Source organism: Castor canadensis, chromosome 13 (assembly GCF_047511655.1).
Source record: "Castor canadensis chromosome 13, mCasCan1.hap1v2, whole genome shotgun sequence".
Classification (NCBI taxonomy): Eukaryota; Metazoa; Chordata; class Mammalia; order Rodentia; family Castoridae; genus Castor; species Castor canadensis.
The window spans coordinates 11528949-11549481 of NC_133398.1; the positions used below are offsets into that span (position 1 = coordinate 11528949).

General features: G+C 40.2%; 1 protein-coding gene across 7 annotated transcripts in view; it reads left to right on the forward strand.

The window, feature by feature from the left end:
- Positions 1-20533, forward strand: part of Dennd1a (DENN domain containing 1A) — a 463821-nt gene that overhangs the window by 226817 nt on the left and 216471 nt on the right. For all 7 annotated transcript variants that reach the window (XM_074051037.1, XM_074051041.1, XM_074051038.1 and 4 more), the window contains exons 6-9: positions 439-508; positions 2226-2306; positions 6164-6217; positions 18382-18492. In XM_074051037.1, the coding sequence (XP_073907138.1) occupies positions 439-508; positions 2226-2306; positions 6164-6217; positions 18382-18492 (316 nt within the window). The remainder of the gene's footprint in view (positions 1-438; positions 509-2225; positions 2307-6163; positions 6218-18381; positions 18493-20533) is intronic.

Consider the following 20533-nt stretch of genomic DNA (forward strand, 5'->3'; position numbering starts at 1 on the left):
CTAGTGGTTTCAGGTGTTCCTGGCCTGTGGGACACCTTGTAGATGCCAGTAGTGGACACGCTATGTGTGGCTGTGTGTCTAATTGTGAGATTTGAATATATGCTTTCCCTAGACTGTGGGTGTGGTGGGAGGCCTGGGGGCTATTCAGAGTTGGTGCCTGATTGCAGAGTCTGCTTTGAATTTCTTCTCTATGAACCTGGTGTAGCTCTGAGGCACTGGAATAATTCATAACGGACATGCAGTCCTCTGGCTCACACAGGCAATTTTTTTTAAATCCCAGAAATAATTAGCATTTTGCCTATCTGGGTTTCCAGCACATTCTATGACAAGAGTCTTAAGATCGTAGAGAAAAACTGAAGTTATGAGTCTTGAACTAGTTCCTGGTGCAAGTTTTTGACCTGCATGTTAATATGCCTTTATTTCTTGTTCTTCTCCCAGCTATCTCCCCTGGTTCGAGGTTTTTTATAAATTGCTTAACATCTTGGCAGATTACACAACAAAAAGACAGGTATTTGCCTTTTCTATTATCATTGTTTTTAACGAGTAATGTTTATTTTTATGATTATGCAAGTAATGCATGTCTATATTTCTTTTCTTTTTTTTTTTTTTTTTTGATACTACTGGGGTTTGAACTCAAGGCCTCCTGCTTGCTAGGCAGGCACTCTATCACTTGAGCCACTCCACCAGCTTTGTCTTATATTTCACTAAAACATTTACAAAAAAAAAATGCATGCCCACTATAGAAAGGTTAAGAAATTAAATTACAAAGGGAAAGCATCATCTCACAGTAGAGACATCAGATGAATTAATCAAGTGATGGAAGCAAACATCATCAATAAAGGGACAAATTGAAATTTGCATCATGAGGAAGCATCAGACAGTTGAGAATATTTCTACGAAATGGGTTGTCTCACTGTCAAGGTTATAGGAAATACTGAGAAGCTGTGCCAGACAGAAAAAGGGTAGAGAGTCATCACTGCTAAAGGCAGTAGGTGATTCTGAACTGGATTGATTGCTGTGAGGACATCAGTGGCACAGTTGGCAAAATGTGACAGGATTTGAGGATTAGATTAAATTAACTTTGTTGCACCAAAGTTAATTTCCTGATTATGATGGCCAACTGTGTTTGTGTAAGAGAAATTACTTGTTTATAGCTATGGATGGTGGGACATAATATCAACTCATTCTCAAGTAGTTCAGGAAATAATAGATTTTTTTTTTGTACTGTTCCTGCAACTCTCCTATATGCTTACACGTGGGCACACCCATATGCCTATGTGTTCTCTATGAGAAACCTGTTTGATTGTCAGAGTTCAGACTGAAACGAGCTTGTAGTCTGGGCTCTCTCTTTTTCCTCTGAAGTTCACTGCCAAAAGCAAGAGAGGGCTGTGGGCTTGAACACAACAATCCTGTGTTTTATCCCAGGCCATGCAACTTACTGTCTGATGAGACATGTTGCTTCAGTCTTCACAACTGCAAACTTGGATGGTTAGAAGGATCCAACAGATAGCAACAAATGGATGCCAGTGTAAACTTATTACTATTATATTAACACAAAGAATTCCACAGAGTGGGAAAAAATGGCTTTTGGATTATTCTGTGAGCAGTGTTCTATTGAGCATTTTAAAGGCAAATTTGTTTTCAGTTGAGTAATTTGCTACTTTGTATGTCATTCTGTTGCTCAGTTTCACTAATTAAAATGCACAGCCACGTTCCTATATTGCATGGTTGTGTACTTAGTTCATTTCCAACTTTCCATAATTGGAGGCTGCCGTGTGTACCTACTGAGTACTCAATAAAATTAATTGAGGGTAATGATGATGAAGACGAGATCCACAGTGTCATCGTTATTTCTCCCAGCCACCCCCGCCCTGGAAGCTCAGATTGTTTGCACTTAAAAATTGTTGCTATGGAGTTAAGGGGATAGATTTGCTGAGAGCTTATGGTATATGATCCATAAAAGGCGGTCATGGTAGGTGTCTCACTGAGTAGAAAATGTCAAACTCGATGTGGGAGGATCTGTTCGGCTCTTATGTTTGAGCCATATGCAGTGTCTTTGGTCCAACCCTACTTGAATATGAAGCCTGTTCCTATGCTGGAGCCAGCATCTCCCACCCCTCTCTTGTCACAAGGACCCCAGCTCACTATGTGCCCAAACCGCCCTGCACGTATCTTACTAAGGGCTCAGCCTTGTTTTTGTTACTTAGGCCTTTTATGTCTTTCAGGAAAGTCAGTGGAATGAACTTCTTGAAACTCTGCACAGACTTCCCATCCCTGACCCAGGAGTATCTGTTCATCTCAGTGTGGTAAGTAAGGTAGAATAGTACCCATTCCCAAGAAGGCATTTGGTTATGAACAGTCATCCACACCTCCCTAACTCTACCTGGAATACTCTGAGGCCTCTGGACTCTGCTGGCCAGAGGGTTGAATTCTTCATTTCTCTGAGAGTCCTTGAGGAATAGATGGTTTCCAAATGTCCCCAGGTTATTCTCTGGCCTTTATCAGATCTCCATCACAGATGCTGTGCTGGAATAGGATGACTGGGCCCTGCCTGCCTCTTCAGTCCCTGTCCTTGGCTCCCCATGTCTCCCTTTGTTCCCTGGGGCTGCTACATATCTCCCACTGCTAAAGTCCATTCCATACTCTCAGCCTTTAGCATTGTCTCTCTCCTATTTACTCGGTAACCTAAATGCATCCTTCAGAATCAATTTCAATTCTGTTTGCAGAGAAATCCTTCCTTGATCTTCTCAGGCTGAGCTAGGTCTCCTTGGCCCCAAGCATCTTGTACGCTTTGCAGGATTTAGTTACACCATACTGGAATAATCTGGTTTGGGGTCTCATTGACTGGATTGTGCGTCCCTTAAGGATGAGGGGGAGAGTGCTCAGTGTAGTTCCTAGCCCACAGTAGTAATTCTCTGAATGCTTTTAGTGTTCTTTGAATGCTTTAAATGTAAGTTCTGTAATGTGCTGAGGTGGAAAATCCACTGAACTACCCGTTGGGAGATTTCAACTTTTAATTTGTCAGTTTTGCCACTGATCCTAGTGGCTTTAATCAAGACCTTTAACCTCATGGGCCTGTTTCCTTTTCTGTCAGATTAGGCAGAAGAGGTGTAGGGGATCTTTTCTATAATTCAGTTACTGTAATTCTCTAATTCACAAGGTTGAATCTTGTCACTACCTTCATCAGAATTCTCAGGGGGACACCTTTGCCAAGGCATCCATTATTATCCAGAAACTGTTTCTCCTATGTGTGGGGCCTGAACATTTAGAAAGTTTTCTCTTTCAGCTTCATTACAACCAGTCACAGTGTTGGTTCAGGGGTTAGGAAGGTATCTTACCTCCCTAAGGAAAATAATATTTCTTGTGGTTTTTTTCAGAATGACAATAAAAAATTGAAAGCCATGTTACTTCAAATAACTAATAGATCTGTTCCTTTATTAAGTTCTTAATTTATACTGAATATATATCTCTGATATTCAAAATAGGTATTAACATTCCCATTTCACAGGTGAAAGGTTTATAGAGGAAAAGATACTTGTCCATTCAAAGCCATGTAGTTAAGAAATGGTAAGATGTGAATTTTTCAATCAGAGCTAACTTCAGAGCCTGTGTTCTTTCCACTATCTCATGTGTGTTGAAAGAAAGGGAAGGAAGGAGGGGAGAAGGAAGAAATTTATAGAGGATTTTGTTCTTTTTTAGATAGCGTTATAGGAAGGAAAGAAACACTGGTATAAAAATTCTCATAGGCAAGGAGGCAGAGTCTAGAAAGGATGAACAAGTGTGCTTTAGATCTGCCCCAGTCATCCCTAAAGCTAAGCAGCCCTTCCTTTGTCTCTGCCCTTCCCCTAAATAGCTTGATCTCACTGCTTCAGACTGTAATGACATCCGACAGGTAGCTGTGGAGCAGCCCAGTAGGGTCACCAGCTGCTAGGGAGGAAGGGCCACTCCTTCCTCGAATGGCTGCACAGGCAGCGTGCTGCCAGGCCTCAAGGACAAGCCAGCTCAGGACAGAACTGTTGGGTATGCAGCTGTTTCATGCCAGTGGATTCTAGGAATGCTCTGACCTCCCCGGTCCCCGGCATTTCATGGGCAATGGAGCAAGACAGAATCTCAGAGGACAGCCTGGGGACTACTTGGTTTTGGAATTGCATTGGTTCAGTGTTTACAATCCATTGCATCTGTAAAGGCAGATTTTTTTTTCCCCCTCTTTACTCGGCATTGCTCTGTCCAAGTTGCATTTCTAATTTTGAGGAACTAGTCTCATCTAGAATATGTATCCTGAAATACTGATAAATTGTCAGTCCTGGACTTTGTATCTTTAGTTATGAGAGAATATTTCCATGTGGGTGATATAGGTGATTGAGAAAAATAGAAAGGCAAACAAGCAGTTGAGAGCAAAATAATTTTACATTAAAATACCATTTACTGAGTGCTAAACATTTCACATACAGAAACATTTATTCTTTACAACTACTTTAAAGTGAACATTGTAATTCCTACTCACAGATTCTAAAACTAAGTGAAGTTGCCTGAATTCACCTAGCTACTAAGTGACCAATTCTTAAGAGTTCTCTCTCTCACTGTGCCAAGCTGTGGTACTTGGTAATGCCATAATTGTGTGGACATCTGGCCCTAAACATTTCCTGAAGCTCCCTCTTCACCTTTTGGTGTAGGAGTTGGTATTTCATAGAGTCAAATTTGAAACTGTATTTTACTCTCCCTATTTTAATCCTCACTTTTTAATTGAATTAATTGTTGACTAGTTTCCACGGTGCATCTATTGTAATATTCCCTAGGTACTATTTCGGCATAGGCACAGATTTTGGAATAATTGCAGGCATTCCAAAAAAGATTTTTTGATAAATTTTTTCATTGTTGGTTTGCTGTAATTTGCACACAAAAAGCATAAGTCTAATATTCTGGTGCAGTGGAAAGAGCACAGTTCTAGTTGTACAGAACTGGTTTCAGTACTAGCTCTGCCACATCCTAGCTGTGTGACTGTAGACTGACTACTTTACCTCTCTGAACATTAATTTATCTGTTTGTAATATGGAGATAACATTTATATTAAATTTATCATGGAGATTAAAGATAATATTAATAAAGTACTTGCCATAAAGTCTTCCATATAATAGTTGTTCAGTAAATTTCTGTTGGATATTAGAAGAGCAGTTCATACAATTGCTGTTGTTATTTTCATTGTTACAATTGTCTCCAAGACCTTTTATTTTAGAAAGTCTATACAAATCATTCTTCTAGAGTCTTACTTTGCAATTACCCGGGAATAGGGGAAAAGGGGTGGGGTTGGGGGAGAGAACTTCCTGAAATGTCACTTGGGGTCTAGGTTTGAATTTAGGCGATGGCTAAGCTGACCCTTTCTGCATGTGACCCTCCCTGACCTTTCACAATCCCACCTTTAATTGGCCAGCACTGGACTCTTTGCTTTCCTGCTCACCATTGTCCTCTGAGTCTTTAGTAGCAGCAGGGGAGGTATCATCAATTCAGCCCATTGTCAGACACGTTAGGTAAGCGAAATGCTTCATTTTTTGGAAGTCATTTTTTCCACTCCACTGAGTCTATAATTCCTCTCACTGGCAATCCTACTGGCATTCTAAAGGCTTCTTCACAGAGTGTGCTCGGTGGACAGACTCCATTGCCAGTCATGTACAGTGGGCCTTCAGCTGGAGCTATCCTTACCATCACTTGGACAGATTTTAGCCGCAGTCTATAGCTGGATATAATCTTGGATGCTGAAGTGATATGGCAGATTGGATAGGAAAGGCCGGACTGGATCTTGTGCAGTTTGGTCCCTAGAGGCCACCTGCCCTGTCACACAATACGTTACAAAAACCTATAGTTTCCGTTTATTCAAAAATCTGCAAGTATCACACGGGATATTAGTTTTAACCTCTGAGCTCTTCATTTGTAGCCCCAAAGAAGAAGTTCACCTCTTACAGAAAAGAGCACCGTCTACCAAACTGCTGATTTAAAACATTGGTTTAATTTGACATCCTAAGAAAATATGCCATGGTATTTCCTATGAGTGAAATTTCATTTCCTCATCTGAGTATGGAAGTATCTTGAGGTCATTTACCTGAATTCTGAGTTATGTGCTTGTTAAACATTCTTGTAAAAATATGTGGCTTGTGCTTTTCTTTTCCAGCATTCTTACTTTACTGTGCCTGATACCAGAGAACTTCCCAGCATCCCTGAGAATGTGAGTACTTGGGAAGGAAACATTAAATTTTCATTATTTTTGCTTACTACTTTTTTAATGAAAAGGTATATTTTAAAATGTAATTATACAAATTATACTTTTTACAAGAATGGATTGTAAAAGTATATAAAAATGTAAATTAAAAAACAAAAGCAAATTGAAAATGTCTATAAAGTATGGAAAATATAGAGACAAGGAGAGGTGTTATTCATATTTTCAAAGGTAATCAACTGCAGACATGTTGATGCCCCATTCCAACCTGTTTAGAATTGTATTTTTTATATAGTTAAAATCACCCGTGATATGAACATCTTTTAACATTTCCATGCATAAGAATCATTTTTGTTCACTGCACATTCCCTTTGCTGCGTAGTTTATTTAGGTGCTCCCTTATTGTTGTACACTCAGATTGTTTCTCAGATCTGCTATCATAAATGGTATGTTTCTATATAAAAACATTTCCATGTAAAGGTTTCTTTGTTAGAGCAGATTTACTCATGTAGACTTATGCTTGTGTTTCTTACAGTTTTGTGTTCACTTTTCAGAGGATGAAGCATGAGGCCCCCATCCTAATCTCCTAAGGATTTAGGAGCAGTGAACTAAAGTACAAGAGAGCAGAAGATTCATGTTTGCACTCTGAACAAACTGAATGACATGTCTAGCCTTAAGACATGTTTTCAGAATAGTTTACTGTTATTGTATATAGTGCAATGTGAAATCAAATATAGAATAGCCACACTGAGGTACTTGGTTACTTTTTAAAAATTGTGGTAAAATATATATGACATAAAATTAACCATTTTAACCACTTTTAAGTGTAAACTTCAGTAGCTTTAAGTAGATTCACACTGCTGTGAAATCTTTTTATCTTGCAAAACCGAAGCTCTAAGCCAGAGGTGGCAGCTCACACCTTTAATCCCAGCTGATTGGGAGGACTGTGATTGGAGGCCAGCCTGGGCAAAAAGTTTAAGAGACCCCACTTCAGCCAATAAAAGTTGGGTGCAGTGGCACCCACCAGCTATAGTGAGAGGTGTAAATAGGAGGGTCACAGTCCAGGACAGACCTGGCAAAAATGTAAGACGTTATCCAAAAATAACCGAAGCAAAAAGAGTTGGGGGTGTGGCTCAACTGGTAGATAACTTGCCTAGTAAGCATGAGGCCCTGAGTTCAAATCCAGTACCACAAAAACTAAACAAAACCCCTCAAAACTCAAGCTCTATACCTAGTGAACAACAACTCCCATATTCCCCCTCCTCCTAACCCATTCTACTTTCTGTCTCTGAATTTTGCTACTTGTAACTGCCTCATATAAGTGGAACTTTATAATCTGTGTCTTTCTTGATTTTATTCCCTCATTTTGGTGAAACATTTTCCAGTAGCTTTCTGAGAAAGTATTGTGTTCGAGGCAACATTTTTAGAATTTGCATGACTGGAGAGGTTAATAGGGCTGTGAATATGATCTAAGAAGATTATATACATGTATGAAAATAAACCCATTATTTTGTTCAGCTAATATACCTTAATTAAAAAACAAATAACTTGCATAACTGGAAATGACTTATTCTACTCTTGGTAATTTGACAGAGTACAGAATTCTAGGTTGGAAGTCTCCATTCAGAATTATGAAGACATTCACTGACTTTAGCTTTACTTGTTGCAACTTAGAAGTTTTGGCAAATCTGATCCTTGTTATTAATTTTTAAACAATTTGTTGTCTCTTCTAGTATCCTGAAGTGCCAAAATGATGTGCCTTAATGGCACTTCATCATCTCATTCAATTTGGAAACTCATATCATATACAGTTTACAAATTTTCTCACATTTCTCCCTCTTTTCTTTCTCTTCTTTGGTAAGATTTAAATCTGCTAAATTGATTCCCTCCCTCTCTCCCTCCCTCCCTCCCTCCCTCTCTCCTTTCTTCTTTGACATGAAATCTCACAATGTTACCCAGGCTGGTCTCAAACCAGTGGCCTCAAGTGATCCTCCCACCTAAGCCTCCCAAGTAGCTGGGACTACAGGTGTGCTCCACTACACCTGGCTCCTGCATTGTTTTCTAAGTCATCATTCCTAGCTTCTATTTGTCTACTATGTCTCTTTTTATAGACCCTTTCCTCAAATGGCTGCCTAGTCACAACTTAGAGTGAGTCATTAAATAGCTGTATGGAATCTCTGTACTCACTGAATGGAGCTTGGTTCCTGTGGGCTTTATTGTAAGGGTTAGATCAGAATTTCTGAAACCTCGGACTAGTATGACTACTTTGGGGGCAGATGGTTCTCACAAATCAGAATCTTTTCCTTTTGGCTGATGAGCTTTGTCTTCCTGTGAAGTAGATGCTTTATTCCCAGTATTCTGGGAAGCTCAGTGGAAGTGGTGGGCTGTGAGTTGTCAATATTTGATATGGCTGCCTTCATTAAATTCCATTTCCTGTTTATGGGATCCTCCTTGGCTATACCTGGTATCCTTGGGCCTTTCTGGTTCAGTGCCTCTAGACAGTAAACAGTCCCCAGTAAGGGAGTGGGAGTCCAGCTGGCTAGCTCAGTGGGTTGGAGAGAGAATCTTGATTGTGATGAAATTGCTCCTGTTTTCATTTACACCCTTGGCCAGCCTTCAGAAGTTCCCAGCATGTCTACTTCTTGGGACTTTTCAGAGTCCATGGTGGGTTGTTCTTGATGTATATTGCCCTGTCCATCCACCTCAACACTACTTTCCTGCTTTTCTTTTCAACTTCAGTCACACTCTTGTCAGCTTGGGTCAGATAATCTTTTGTTGCTCATGGCTGGTTGTAGGATGTTTAGCAGCATCTCTATGCATTATGTGATAATAGCACTCCCTCCTCCAGCTGTGACAACCAGAGTATCTCCAGGCATTGCCAAATATCCCCTGGGGGACAAGTGGCCTCAGATCGAGAACTACCTCTTAAGTAGCATCTGCTTTTGTGGCTTCTAAAAATTTGATATCTTTCTTCCATTATTATCTCTTCTGTTCTTTGGGGCTCATGACTTTTAAAATTCTTTTCCTGTGACTTTTGCTGGGAGGGTGGTGTCAGGAGAGAGAACAAAAATGTATGTTTAATATACCCCATTTTACTATGTTTGAACTATGCTATAACAGATGTTTAGATTGTTTCTAATGTTCTTCTATGATGAATAGCATTGTGATAAAAGTTATTGCCTAGGTTAGATTCATTTTTTTATTTTAATATTTGTTGTTTTAAGACCAAGAATTCTTTTTTTTTTTTTTTTTGGGGGGGGGTTTTTATTGTTTTATTATTCATATGTGCATACAAGGCTTGGGTCATTTCTCCCCCCTGCCCCCACCCCCTCTCTTACCACCCACTCCTCCCCCTCCCTCTCCCCCCCACCCCCTCAATACCCTGCAGAAACTATTTTGCCCTTATCTCTAATTTTGTTGAAGAGAGAGTATAAGTATAATAATAGAAAGGAACAAGGGTTTTTGCTAGTTGAGATAAGGATAGCTATACAGGGAGTTGACTCACATTAATTTCCTGTACGTGTGTGTTGCCTTCTAGGTTAATTCTTTTTGATGTAACCTTTTCTCTAGTTCCTGGTCCCCTTTTCCTGTTGGCCTCAGTTGCTTTTAAGGTATTAGTTCCTGGTCCCCTTTTCCTATTGGCCTCAGTTGCCTTTAAGGTATCTGCTTTAGTTTCTCTGCCTTAAGGGCAACAAATGCTAGCTAATTTTTTAGGTGTCTTACCTATCCTCACCCCTCCCTCGCTTTTATCATGTGCTCAAAGTCCAATCCCCTTGTTGTGTTTGCCCTTGATCTAATGTCCGCATATAAGACCAAGAATTCTTTAAGAACTTATTCTGCCAATTCCTTAATTTTCAATACCACAGTTACTGAGATAAAAAATATTTTTAAACTGTCTTCTCTGTAAAGAAAAATTGTCACCTCCAATTCCTGTATGTACGGCATGCCACCTCTCCCTACCCCCACCATTTTTAAAATTTACACTCCTTCTGCTGATTTTGCCACTAATGAACCAATTCCCTGTCTATGACCCATTGTCCCCTAAATCCTCCTTCGCAAACCAGTAAAAGGCTGGCCTTGTTTCTTTCTAAGCAGAATAGTAATACTAATCTGCCAGACTCCTAATGTGCACCATTTCTGTACTCCTTACAGCGACTGTGCAAGAGATGGATGTGAGCCCCACTTTGCATGTACAGCGCCCAGAGCTCACAGGCCTGAGGTCGCCAGCCCAAGGCATGCTCATCAGTGGAGTGTAGCAACCCAGCTTTGGGATGTTTTGTTCCTGTTATATCCTCCTGCTCACCTAGAGTTGACCTGTGATATTCATGAGGATAAAAAGAAAAAAATGATTTTATATATGAAATTCAAAATGAAGCAGGAAAGCTTTTCCTCTAAGGAGAATCTGAACTTCTGTAAGACCAATTTGTGTGATTTTTGACATAGAATCACTGTTGAGCTCTAGCCATGTTGAAATTTGCATTTTAATCTCTTGGTGATTTTTCAGGGATTAATTTAAAATGACTAAATTGCTGCATTGCAAATTGAAACAAGCAATAACCATGGGGTTGTTAATATGATGTAGTCTGCTGTTGTGGAAAGAACATGAGTTTTGGAGACAGCCAGACATGGGCTTTACCAGGCTGGGGCCTTGGGCTACCTATGGATTCTCTTGGAGCTTTGTGCCCTTATCTAATAAAGGAAAATGTGAGGAACAGATGAAGTATTAAATGCAAAATACCAAGGATAACATCAATTGTCATAGGGGTGCTGCTTTCAATTGTCCTTTTCTTTTTCACCTTTCCTTGGCTTTTGGAGAAGTCAAGTCCTGACCTCTGTGAGGTCTGAATGTGACTAAGGACTGGGAGACATGGCTTATGGGGAACACTCTTGGTTGGAAAAAACCAGTATTTTCCTTTTTGTGCAGTATATGTTTCAGGGATCCACAAAAGGCTCTTTGCAGGTCCCACTGACACCATAATTTCTGAAGCATGGCACTGGTGCAGCAAATGGAGGCTCTCGTCTTGTAATATAGAAGTGTTCCGTAAACATTTAACAGTTGTCTCCTCTTAAGAGAATAAGCAGTAGAGGAGGTGAATTTAAGATACATTGTAAGCACGTTTGTAAATGTCACAGTATACCCCCAGTACAATAATAACCTGGTAATTAAGAAAAAAGAGCAAGAGAGTAAACAATTGGAAGTATGCACAGACTTTGGTACCTGGAACGTAATAATATTCTGTCACCAGATAATGTTCCTCTGGACAGCGTCAGAGAAGGGTTAAAGTAGGAAAAAGAGGAAATACTACAGTACTCAGAAGAGCCTATGGCATGTTGCTGGACCTGTTCTGAAGAGGATGTGAGACCAGATACATAGATGCATGGAATAATTTGTCTAACTACTAAATGCTAACATCAGGATTCACACCTCGGTTAGTCTGATTCAAGCAGGGAGAGGTGTCTGGGTTCAGTGCCTCTGGTTCCATTGGTGCCCTGTACCCACCTAAGAAATCATTCACCATAAGTGTAAATTGTATAATGAAATGTGCAAATATTTGGTTAATGCCATCTCTCCTTCTATAAGGATGGGGATCAGTATTTTTCTCATCATTGCATCCGCATAATTAGCATTGTACCTGAAACATTGTAGTTGCTCAGCATGTAACTATATGGCAGGAATGAATGAATGCATGGATGGACAATGCTGCTACCCTCAGGAGAGGGAAAAGAACAGGTCCTTCCAGCTGCCTTTTGGGCCAGCCAATTTGTTTACAAGACAATAATGAAAAGCAAACGTGCAAAATTAATTCTTTCTACTTTCAGATACTTGTTGAAGTTAATTCTCATTATTGGTAAAAATATTTTCCTCTTTTTCACTGAACAGCTATCGCTAAGTAATTGCTCATCAGGGTTTTCTCTGTCTATCAAGACGGCACATGTAGGAGTGAATTTTATGCAGTCAATAATTAAATGAGCATAAATCTTTATAAATTTTAAACAGTTGACCTGCATTTTTAAAAGTCACAGATCATGAACAAATATGTAGCAATAATTACATTGTAAACTGTCTATATAAGGGATTTTTTAAAATTTCTAAGTTTTGGAGTTTACTTTTGATTAATGGATAATCCTATCAGCCTAAGTTTGGAATATTAAACAAGCCTGTCTTAATTATCTGGTCGGTGTCATACCAAGTGGTTAATGATGCGAGGAGAGCATTTAGAATGGACAATTACGTATGACATTGCCCAGACTCCCCTTTGTCAAAAGATGCACCATGATATAGAAAAGATGTATGAGGTCATCATGACTTTAAAAATAAACAAAGTTGAGATGGTAGTAGAGGACCTGTTATCAAGTACTGAGGTTATAGAGGCGTCCATTGTTGCTCTTCAGGGCTGTCAGGTAATTGTTTATCCTAATGTTCATTCCATTCACAAGGAGGGATAAAAGCTGACCTCAGAGTAACTCTGCTTTCTCTGATTTGGGTGCTTGGGTGAGTTTGTGGGATTCTTTCTCAGGCAGATTATTTTAGAACCCAAATTTGTAATTCCCTTTTAAGAATCTCATACCACTAAGGTAACTTAAATTAATCTTTAAAAAAATCACTTGAGAATTTTATATTTTTTATATTATGAAAGCCAGGTGCAGTGGTTCATTCTCAGGAATCTGAGGCAGGAAGATTACTTGAGCCAAGGGGTTCAGGACCACTCTGCACAAGACCCTATCCTTTAAAACAAAATTGTATTATGGTAAAATAATTTGAGCAGGAGTTATTTCAGGGTCTGAGACCCTTTGACAAAACTAAGCCTCTGCCTAGGAAGCTCCTCCAAACCAAGTGCAGTAAGTCTTTATCCTCTGTGCTGTGCATGAAGTGGAGAGTCACAAAGACTAATAAAATGACAGACAGAGGGCGGACCAGCATCTGCTTCGAAGGCTCCAAGGAGTACCCAGCTTAGAGTCGGTTCTTTGGTTTGAGGATTATCTCATTTCCCTAAGGTATTGAACCTAAGACGCTTTCTCTCTAAGCTGCACTATATCCCCTCCCGGCCCATCCCCCCATCACCCCACCCGCACCTGCTTCATAACCTCGGGCCTGGATCACAGTGAGCTGTGAAGTCCCTAGCCACCTGCGTTGGTGCTGGAGCCAGCGGGGATAGCTAGGCAGGAGCAGCTATTATGAGGGATCTCCTGGGGGGGACTGGGGTTTTGCCAGGTGTCGTTCCCTCCTCTTTGTCTAGGTTGAGTACCACAGAGGGTTTGTGCTGGAAGAGACCTTCACCAGTTTTTTTGGTAGATATGAGAAACAGAAGCTGAAGGTCTAAGGAACTCCTGCTGCCTGTGCCTCTTCTGAAACTCTCACTTTCTAGGCTGCTCTGCCAGAGGCCCCTTGAATTTGAGTCCTGTCCAGACTGGTAGTGGTTAGTTTCGTGTCCCTGCTGCCCATCCCTCCAGAGTGGGTGTGTGTGTGTGGGGGGGGGGGGATTATAATGAATTCCAGGTAGCAAAGAAATGCCCCTTAGCTTGGCTCTAAGAAAAACCAAGACCTGAGCACAGAATCTGGGAAATGGTCCTCAGAGCAAGGGTTTCCTTTCCTAGCAGGTGAATTACACAGAGAAGTAATTGGCAGGAAGGGAAGGTGATGGTTACTTAGGTTTGGCTGTGCTATTGTGATGGTCAGGACACTAGGCCCAGGGACTAGGCAGCTAACGGCAGCATGCATGACAGGAATGTTGTTCTTTAGAAGGAGGGTTTATCCTTTATTAAATGAATTGACTTTCTCTTTGAAAAACTATTTGAGCAAGTGGTCAAGTTTCATACATATTAACTTGGAAGTGTAGAGGTCGTCATTTTCACCTTCCCTTCCCCAAGTCTAACTCATGGTGGAGTCCTGGGATTCCAATATGCAAGTATCCATCCTATGCATATCTAAAGGCCTGAATTGTTTGTTTACACATTTTCTTCTTTCTTTCCTGGAATATGGTGTTAACCAATTAATTGATTGCCGGCCTCCTGTTTGCCTGCTCTTGTCATCTTTCTGAAACACAAATCTGTCCCTTTGGCACTCCTTTGGCAGCTTCCTGTTACCTGGGAAGGGGAGTAGTCTCCCCAAGACTCAACTCTCTCTGCCCTATACCCTACCCTTTCTTCTTACCTGCTTATGGCTCTTCTCGCCTCTCTGCCCCTGCCTAGAGTATGCTGCTTTCCTATCCACTGAGGGAATCCCAGGGAAGAGGCCCAGACCAAGTAGCTACTCCTCTGGGTCCTCCCCAGCCTCTTCCCCACCTAGCTCATCCAGCAAGCTCTCACCCTTTTGTGCATCCCTGGAGCTTGACCTTAAGCACAATACTTTGTCTACTGGGTTTCTGAGTCTGATACTCCTCTAACCCCAGACTAAGCTCCAGAAATAGGGTTCCCCCTTAGTTTATCAATGTAGGTCTAGCTCCCAGTATGGTGACAGGCATGTGGGAGCAGTTGAATAAGTGTGTGTTGATTGCCTGGTTATAGCAGACAAAATGGGAACTCAAGGACTTAATCCACTAAGGGATAGTACATGGGGAGCATGGAATACCTTGAATCTCTTATTGATATCAGCTCACAATATGTCCTGACTGCTGTTTTGACCAAGGACAGCTTACTGTGGAAACTGTCTGTTTTCCTGTACTCTGATCTTACCCATAGGAGAAATCTTATGACTGTGAAACGAACACCTGCTTCTGTGTACACTCTCTGTCCTACCAGTTTCCTGATGGACCACCAGTTTGTTTACATTTTTTAATTAGTATAGCCACAAATACATTGAAAAACACCCCCTTTGCCCTCCATCCTCACCCCAGTTATCTCTTTTTCTGTGGGCCCTTCACCATTACTAACTGATGACCACAGCAGACTCAGAGCCTGGTTTTCTGAAGTCAAGTGCTGTGTTGCTCCTGATACATCACACTGTCCCTCTACCAACTTGTGCTCCTCCTGTGCCATACTGCTCATGCCAGAGGCAAGAGACAGTAGTCTTCAGTCAGTTGCTTCCTCCACTCATTGATTCATTCTTTCAGCCAACTGCTATATGATGGGATATAATTTTACCCAAAGGGACTCAGCCGAGTGGGAAAACATACCTAAAACTGAGTTATTAAAAGATAGGGACAAATTACCATGGAAACACAAAGGGGAACTTGGCAAATGAGGAGTCCAGGAAACCTTCCAGGAGGAGGTGTCAATGGAGTTGGGTCTGGACAAGAAAGTGGACATCCGCAGAGCAGAGAAGAGCATACTGGGAAGAAGAAACAGCAGAAGTAAAAGCCTGGGGGTGGGAAAAGGCAGGACAAGTCTAAGAAGTTGAGGCTTACACTGGCATGACTCAAGCTACCGAATGCTTCACAGCAGCAGGAGGGAGATCCCTGTCTCCAAGGGGCTTTCTCCAGAGTGCAGGCTTGGCGGGAGCTACAAGTGCTCTGGGCTCCCCCTCCGCCCGGAAGGTGCTCCTGTGACTGGCCGAGCTCGGCCGTTGGCAGTTCACCCACTTTGGCGGGTGGCATCCCAGAAGGAAAGAGGCAGGGGAGGAAGCAGATAAGAAAGACAGCTTCTGTTTAGACACAAATATCTTGGTAATCAGCACAGATGGGATGAGAAATACCAAAAAAAGTACATGACAGTTTAGAAAGAATTTGGCTAAATGTTACGTATTTTTAACATACCTGTATAGAGTTTTTGGAATAGGCACCTGAATCCCTTAGATCTTGATTGGGGGTGGGAGGGTCTGCCTGAGTTAAGTGGTGTTTTTATTTCAGAAAATTTCCCTTCCCCATCCACAAAAGTATATGTGATTTTTTTTTTCTCTCCCACCAAAATAAGGCACAGGATTTGTCTCTGACGCTGTGTCTCCCTATTTGGATGGCAAGCTGTGTAACATATTTCTACCCAGCGTGAAACTTCTTGGCAGACTCTTGAGGCCACGTTTTGGTGGCTTCAGAGTTATCTTTGGATCTGTCAAAAGTGCTAATGGGCTTTCTGGCCTTCTTTAAGCTCCTGATTTCTATTTTCTTTTTACTTCCATCCTTTCCTAAAAGAAAAATTCATGTAATTCATCAGCAGTTAAGCTTTTAATAAAATGCTCAGCTGAGGGCCTCATGTTTTTGTTTGTGAGAAGAGCTCTGCCATGTCACTGTCTCCAGAACAAACCCCACCCTGACACCATTAGCTCAGTGCTCATAGTCCACCAGGCACGAAAGCACTTCTTGCCTAATTCTGACTGCCTTTGGTGTTGGTTCTGTTTTGTTTTTCATCGAGTTTGTTAAGAAGTGAGTTGGTGTGGTGGTTAGCATATGAGTGTTGGATTCAGTAAACCTGGTTTTGAAACTTGTTTCTGCCCTTTCTAGCTAAGCGATCTTTAGAACTTGAGTCTCCCTCAGTTTTACCATCCATAAAGTAGACATGATAATACCTCTCCTGCATTTGTTAGGAAGATTAGAATGAACACAGGTGAAGTACCCATTGCCTGGCATGTAAGGCTTGCTCAAGAGGGTGATAGTAACTTTTTTAACAGAAAAAAAAAATCCCTTTTTTTAAGACATGTTTTAATCTTGTTTTGTTCCTCTGCTCAATGCTTTCCTTTTCTGAATATGATTTTTTAACCTATCATTTAGAATGGTATTTTAAAAAGTCACAAGACTGAATCATGTGTTATCCACTTGCCATGTGGCCTTTGTCAAATTATATTACTTCCCTGTGTCTGTCTTTCCATCTTTAAGTAGGGATAGTAGCACCTAGTTCAATGAACAGTTTCAGGATTGAGTGAAATAATATATGTGAAGCCTTCTACATCATAGATATTGAAAAGTATGAAGAATGATACTGTAAAGTAGGGGAAAGTATATAGGCTATAAAGTCAGATCGGACTCATTCAGTTACTGAATGTTTCCCAGACTATTTCTTTATCTCTGTATTGGAAATAATAATACCCATGAATTTTGTGAGAATTGTGTAAGGTTGCATATGCAAAGTGCCTGCCTGGTATAGTGCCTGGCACTTGATAAGTAGTTGGTATATGGAGCTATTAATTCACTTGCTCTGTATTTGTAAAGGTTGATGGTTAACTTGGTACTCTAGTCAACCAATAATAAATCATAAGATAAGTGCCCATTCTTATTCCCTCCATAATATTGTTGAAAAGCACTTTACACTATTTTGCATGTAAAATCTACCAGGTTTACTTCAATTTATAGGTTATAGCTCTTTAACCATTGTAAACTGTAACCCCTGGCAATAGCGTTCCTTCCCTCCAACCCCTTTCACTTGCAGAGAATTATATTGAGCGGCATTGAAAATCTGAAACACCAAAGAAATTAGCATATTCATGTGTATTATTAAAGTCAGGTGGGTATAGAAAGGATTGTAGGAATGAAACACATTCCATTTTTCTAAAATCTGAAAAATACCAATCTGTAGTACTAATTAAAGGAATGAAGCCCGGGCTGCAGAATAAAGCTAGCTAAAACACTGCTTTGCTGCTGTTTGTCTTTTATTCTTTTTCCCCTTTTGAGTGAGAAATACCTGGAAGTTGTAAATCTTTGAAAGTGCTTTAATTCTAACTGAGCCATTTTGGAGAATGTAAGTGGTGGGGGAGGGAACACCAATAGTTGAGGACCTGATGGGTGTAGGCCTAGCCTTGGAGGCTGGGATCTGCCGGACAGAAACAAGCCCTGTGCGGAAAGCACATTGGAACCATCTTTTGCTTAGACGCATGGCATAGTACATTGGGAAGATTCTAGGGTCTGGGGTCTGAAGATCTGAACAGCAGTCCTACCTTCATTGCTTATTAGACCTTTGATCTTGGCGAATCTCTCTGAGCCTTGATTTCCTCATTTGAGATTGAAGAATTCCTGGTCTGCTCACCTTTCGGACTGACATGAAAAGCAAACACAGTGTTGTGTACAACCTTGTGTTGTAAGCTATAATCACCCCACAGAGATGCATTTGATCAGGCTGCTCAGCTCTAAGGTCTCCTCAGCTTTGCATTTCATGATTTTTATACATGAGTGGGATTTGGTCTTCCATGTAGAAAGAACAGGACAGGGAAGAGGAGAGTGTGCTTTCTGATTCTCATGCTCTTATTAGATACTCTTTGTAATAAGAACAAACAAAACAAGCCACAAACCTTGCTGTCCTCTTTCTCCTAGAGAAATCTGACAGAATATTTTGTGGCTGTGGATGTGAACAACATGTTGCATCTGTATGCCAGTATGCTGTACGAGCGCCGAATCCTCATCATCTGCAGCAAGCTCAGCACTGTGAGTAGTTGTGCACACGCCGGCCACTGATTCAGTGTAATCCAGAGATGCACCAGCAAGATCAAAGAACATGTTAGGAAAATGAGTCAGCCACATTCCCCTCATATGGCAATCCATGTTTTTCATTCAGTATTCACAGTGCACGTTTCCTTGATTCTTACAGTCTCACAATTACAGGTTTACTTTCGGCTGTGTTGTGAACATGGTGCATACTTCTGTATCAGCTTCCATGGAAGTGCCAGTATACTGATGTGTCATCATTTACTAAATTTTTCTTTTTTGATGGTTACTTAGGTTGTCCGTAGATTAATCCTCTAGCAGATTATACTGCAGTGAACATCTTTTAGCTCCTTTTGACTGATATACTTCATATTGTGAGGAGTAGAATCACCAGGTCAAAGGACCTGATAAGCACCATGACTTAGGGACTACTTCCCCAGCGGTGTGCTTGTTTACAGTGAGTGCTGCCAGCTGGGTAAAATGTACCACTTTTACTGTAGCCTTGCCAGATTTGTAAATGTGTCCATGTTTTGTGCATGCATTTTGATTTTTCAAGTAAAGTCAGTATTTAAATGGCATTCTAGGCCTGGTTTGGTTAGAAGTAACTGAGTATTTCCACGAGTTTATTTCTTGTGTGTATTTTGTTAGCATCTTTTTCCATTTCTCTTAGAAGACTTTTGGTGTTTTTCTTAATAATTTTTTTTGCTATATGTATAACAAATTTTCATATTGTTATTTTAGGTTTTCACTTGATAAATATGGTATATACCTTCCTCAATATTTTATTATGAAAATTCTCAAGCATTATAGAAAGTTGAAATCACTTTACAATGAACACAATGAACACTAATATAACTCCATCTAGATTCTACCAATAATTTTATTGAAGTTGCTTTATCACATATTTATCCAGCTACCCATCTTTCATACCATTTGCCAATCCATCTGTGTGTGTGTGTGTGTGTGTGTGTGTGTGTGTGTAGGTTTTTCTTTTTCTTTCAGTGCTGGGGATCAAACTCAGGGCTTTTTGCATTCTAGGCAAGCTCTCTACCACTATACCCCTGACCCTTCTTTAAAAATCTTATGTTTTCATGCATTCCAAAGTAAATCACAGACCTCAGTATAATTTTCCCTAAATAATTCAGTATCTGTTTCCAGGGTTTGTTGCTGTTTTTAGATAAAATGTAGATACAGAAATTGACTAAGAGTAGCATGCTTAACACACATCCCTCTGTAAACAGAATATAAGCATCTGTTTACAATGGCAGGTTTCCTAATGAAGGACCTTTGGATAAATCAGTTGTGTTTACCATGAATAAAAGGCACCTAATAATCAAAACTTTGTGAGACTGTTAGAATTTTCTGTATGGTTTTCATCGTAACTTCATTATTTTATTTTATTATCCATTGCTTGTCAAGAACTCACAAGTTTTTTTTTTTTTTTTTTGTTACATGCTGTGTATGAAACTCATAGCACATGGTAGATGACAAAAGTATGGAAAGAACAACTTACAGTATAGTCAGCTTCTTGCTTTGTTATGCATTTTATTTTACATGTGCAATTCACGATCTTAGGACATGAACACCCAGACCGAGTTTTGCCAACCGCATTTATCATTCCCTCTTTATGGAGCTGAATGAAGTGAGGGTACATTTAAAAGAGTCTAGCCCATAATTAGTTACTGCTGCTTTGGATTATAAAACTCCAGAGGAACAAAAATCATCTCAGTGGAACTGAATTTCTTATTAATGGTGTTTTGAGCCCTAAATATGTGCCACTTACTGTCTTAGGCATTTTTCATATTTATTTATTTAATCCTCCTTTAACAACTTTTGGTGCCTCCTGTTATTACCTCTATCTTATTGATTCTATCTTATTGATAAGCAGTGTAGCTTCTGTGTAATTTTGTTCATATAAATATAATGGATTAAACACACAAAGTTATTTCTGCTCCTTCTCCAAACTAAAATGTAATAAAGTAATAAATTATAAGAAAAAAAATACAGCAGAGTTAAGCATAATAAGAAAATTCTGTTACCA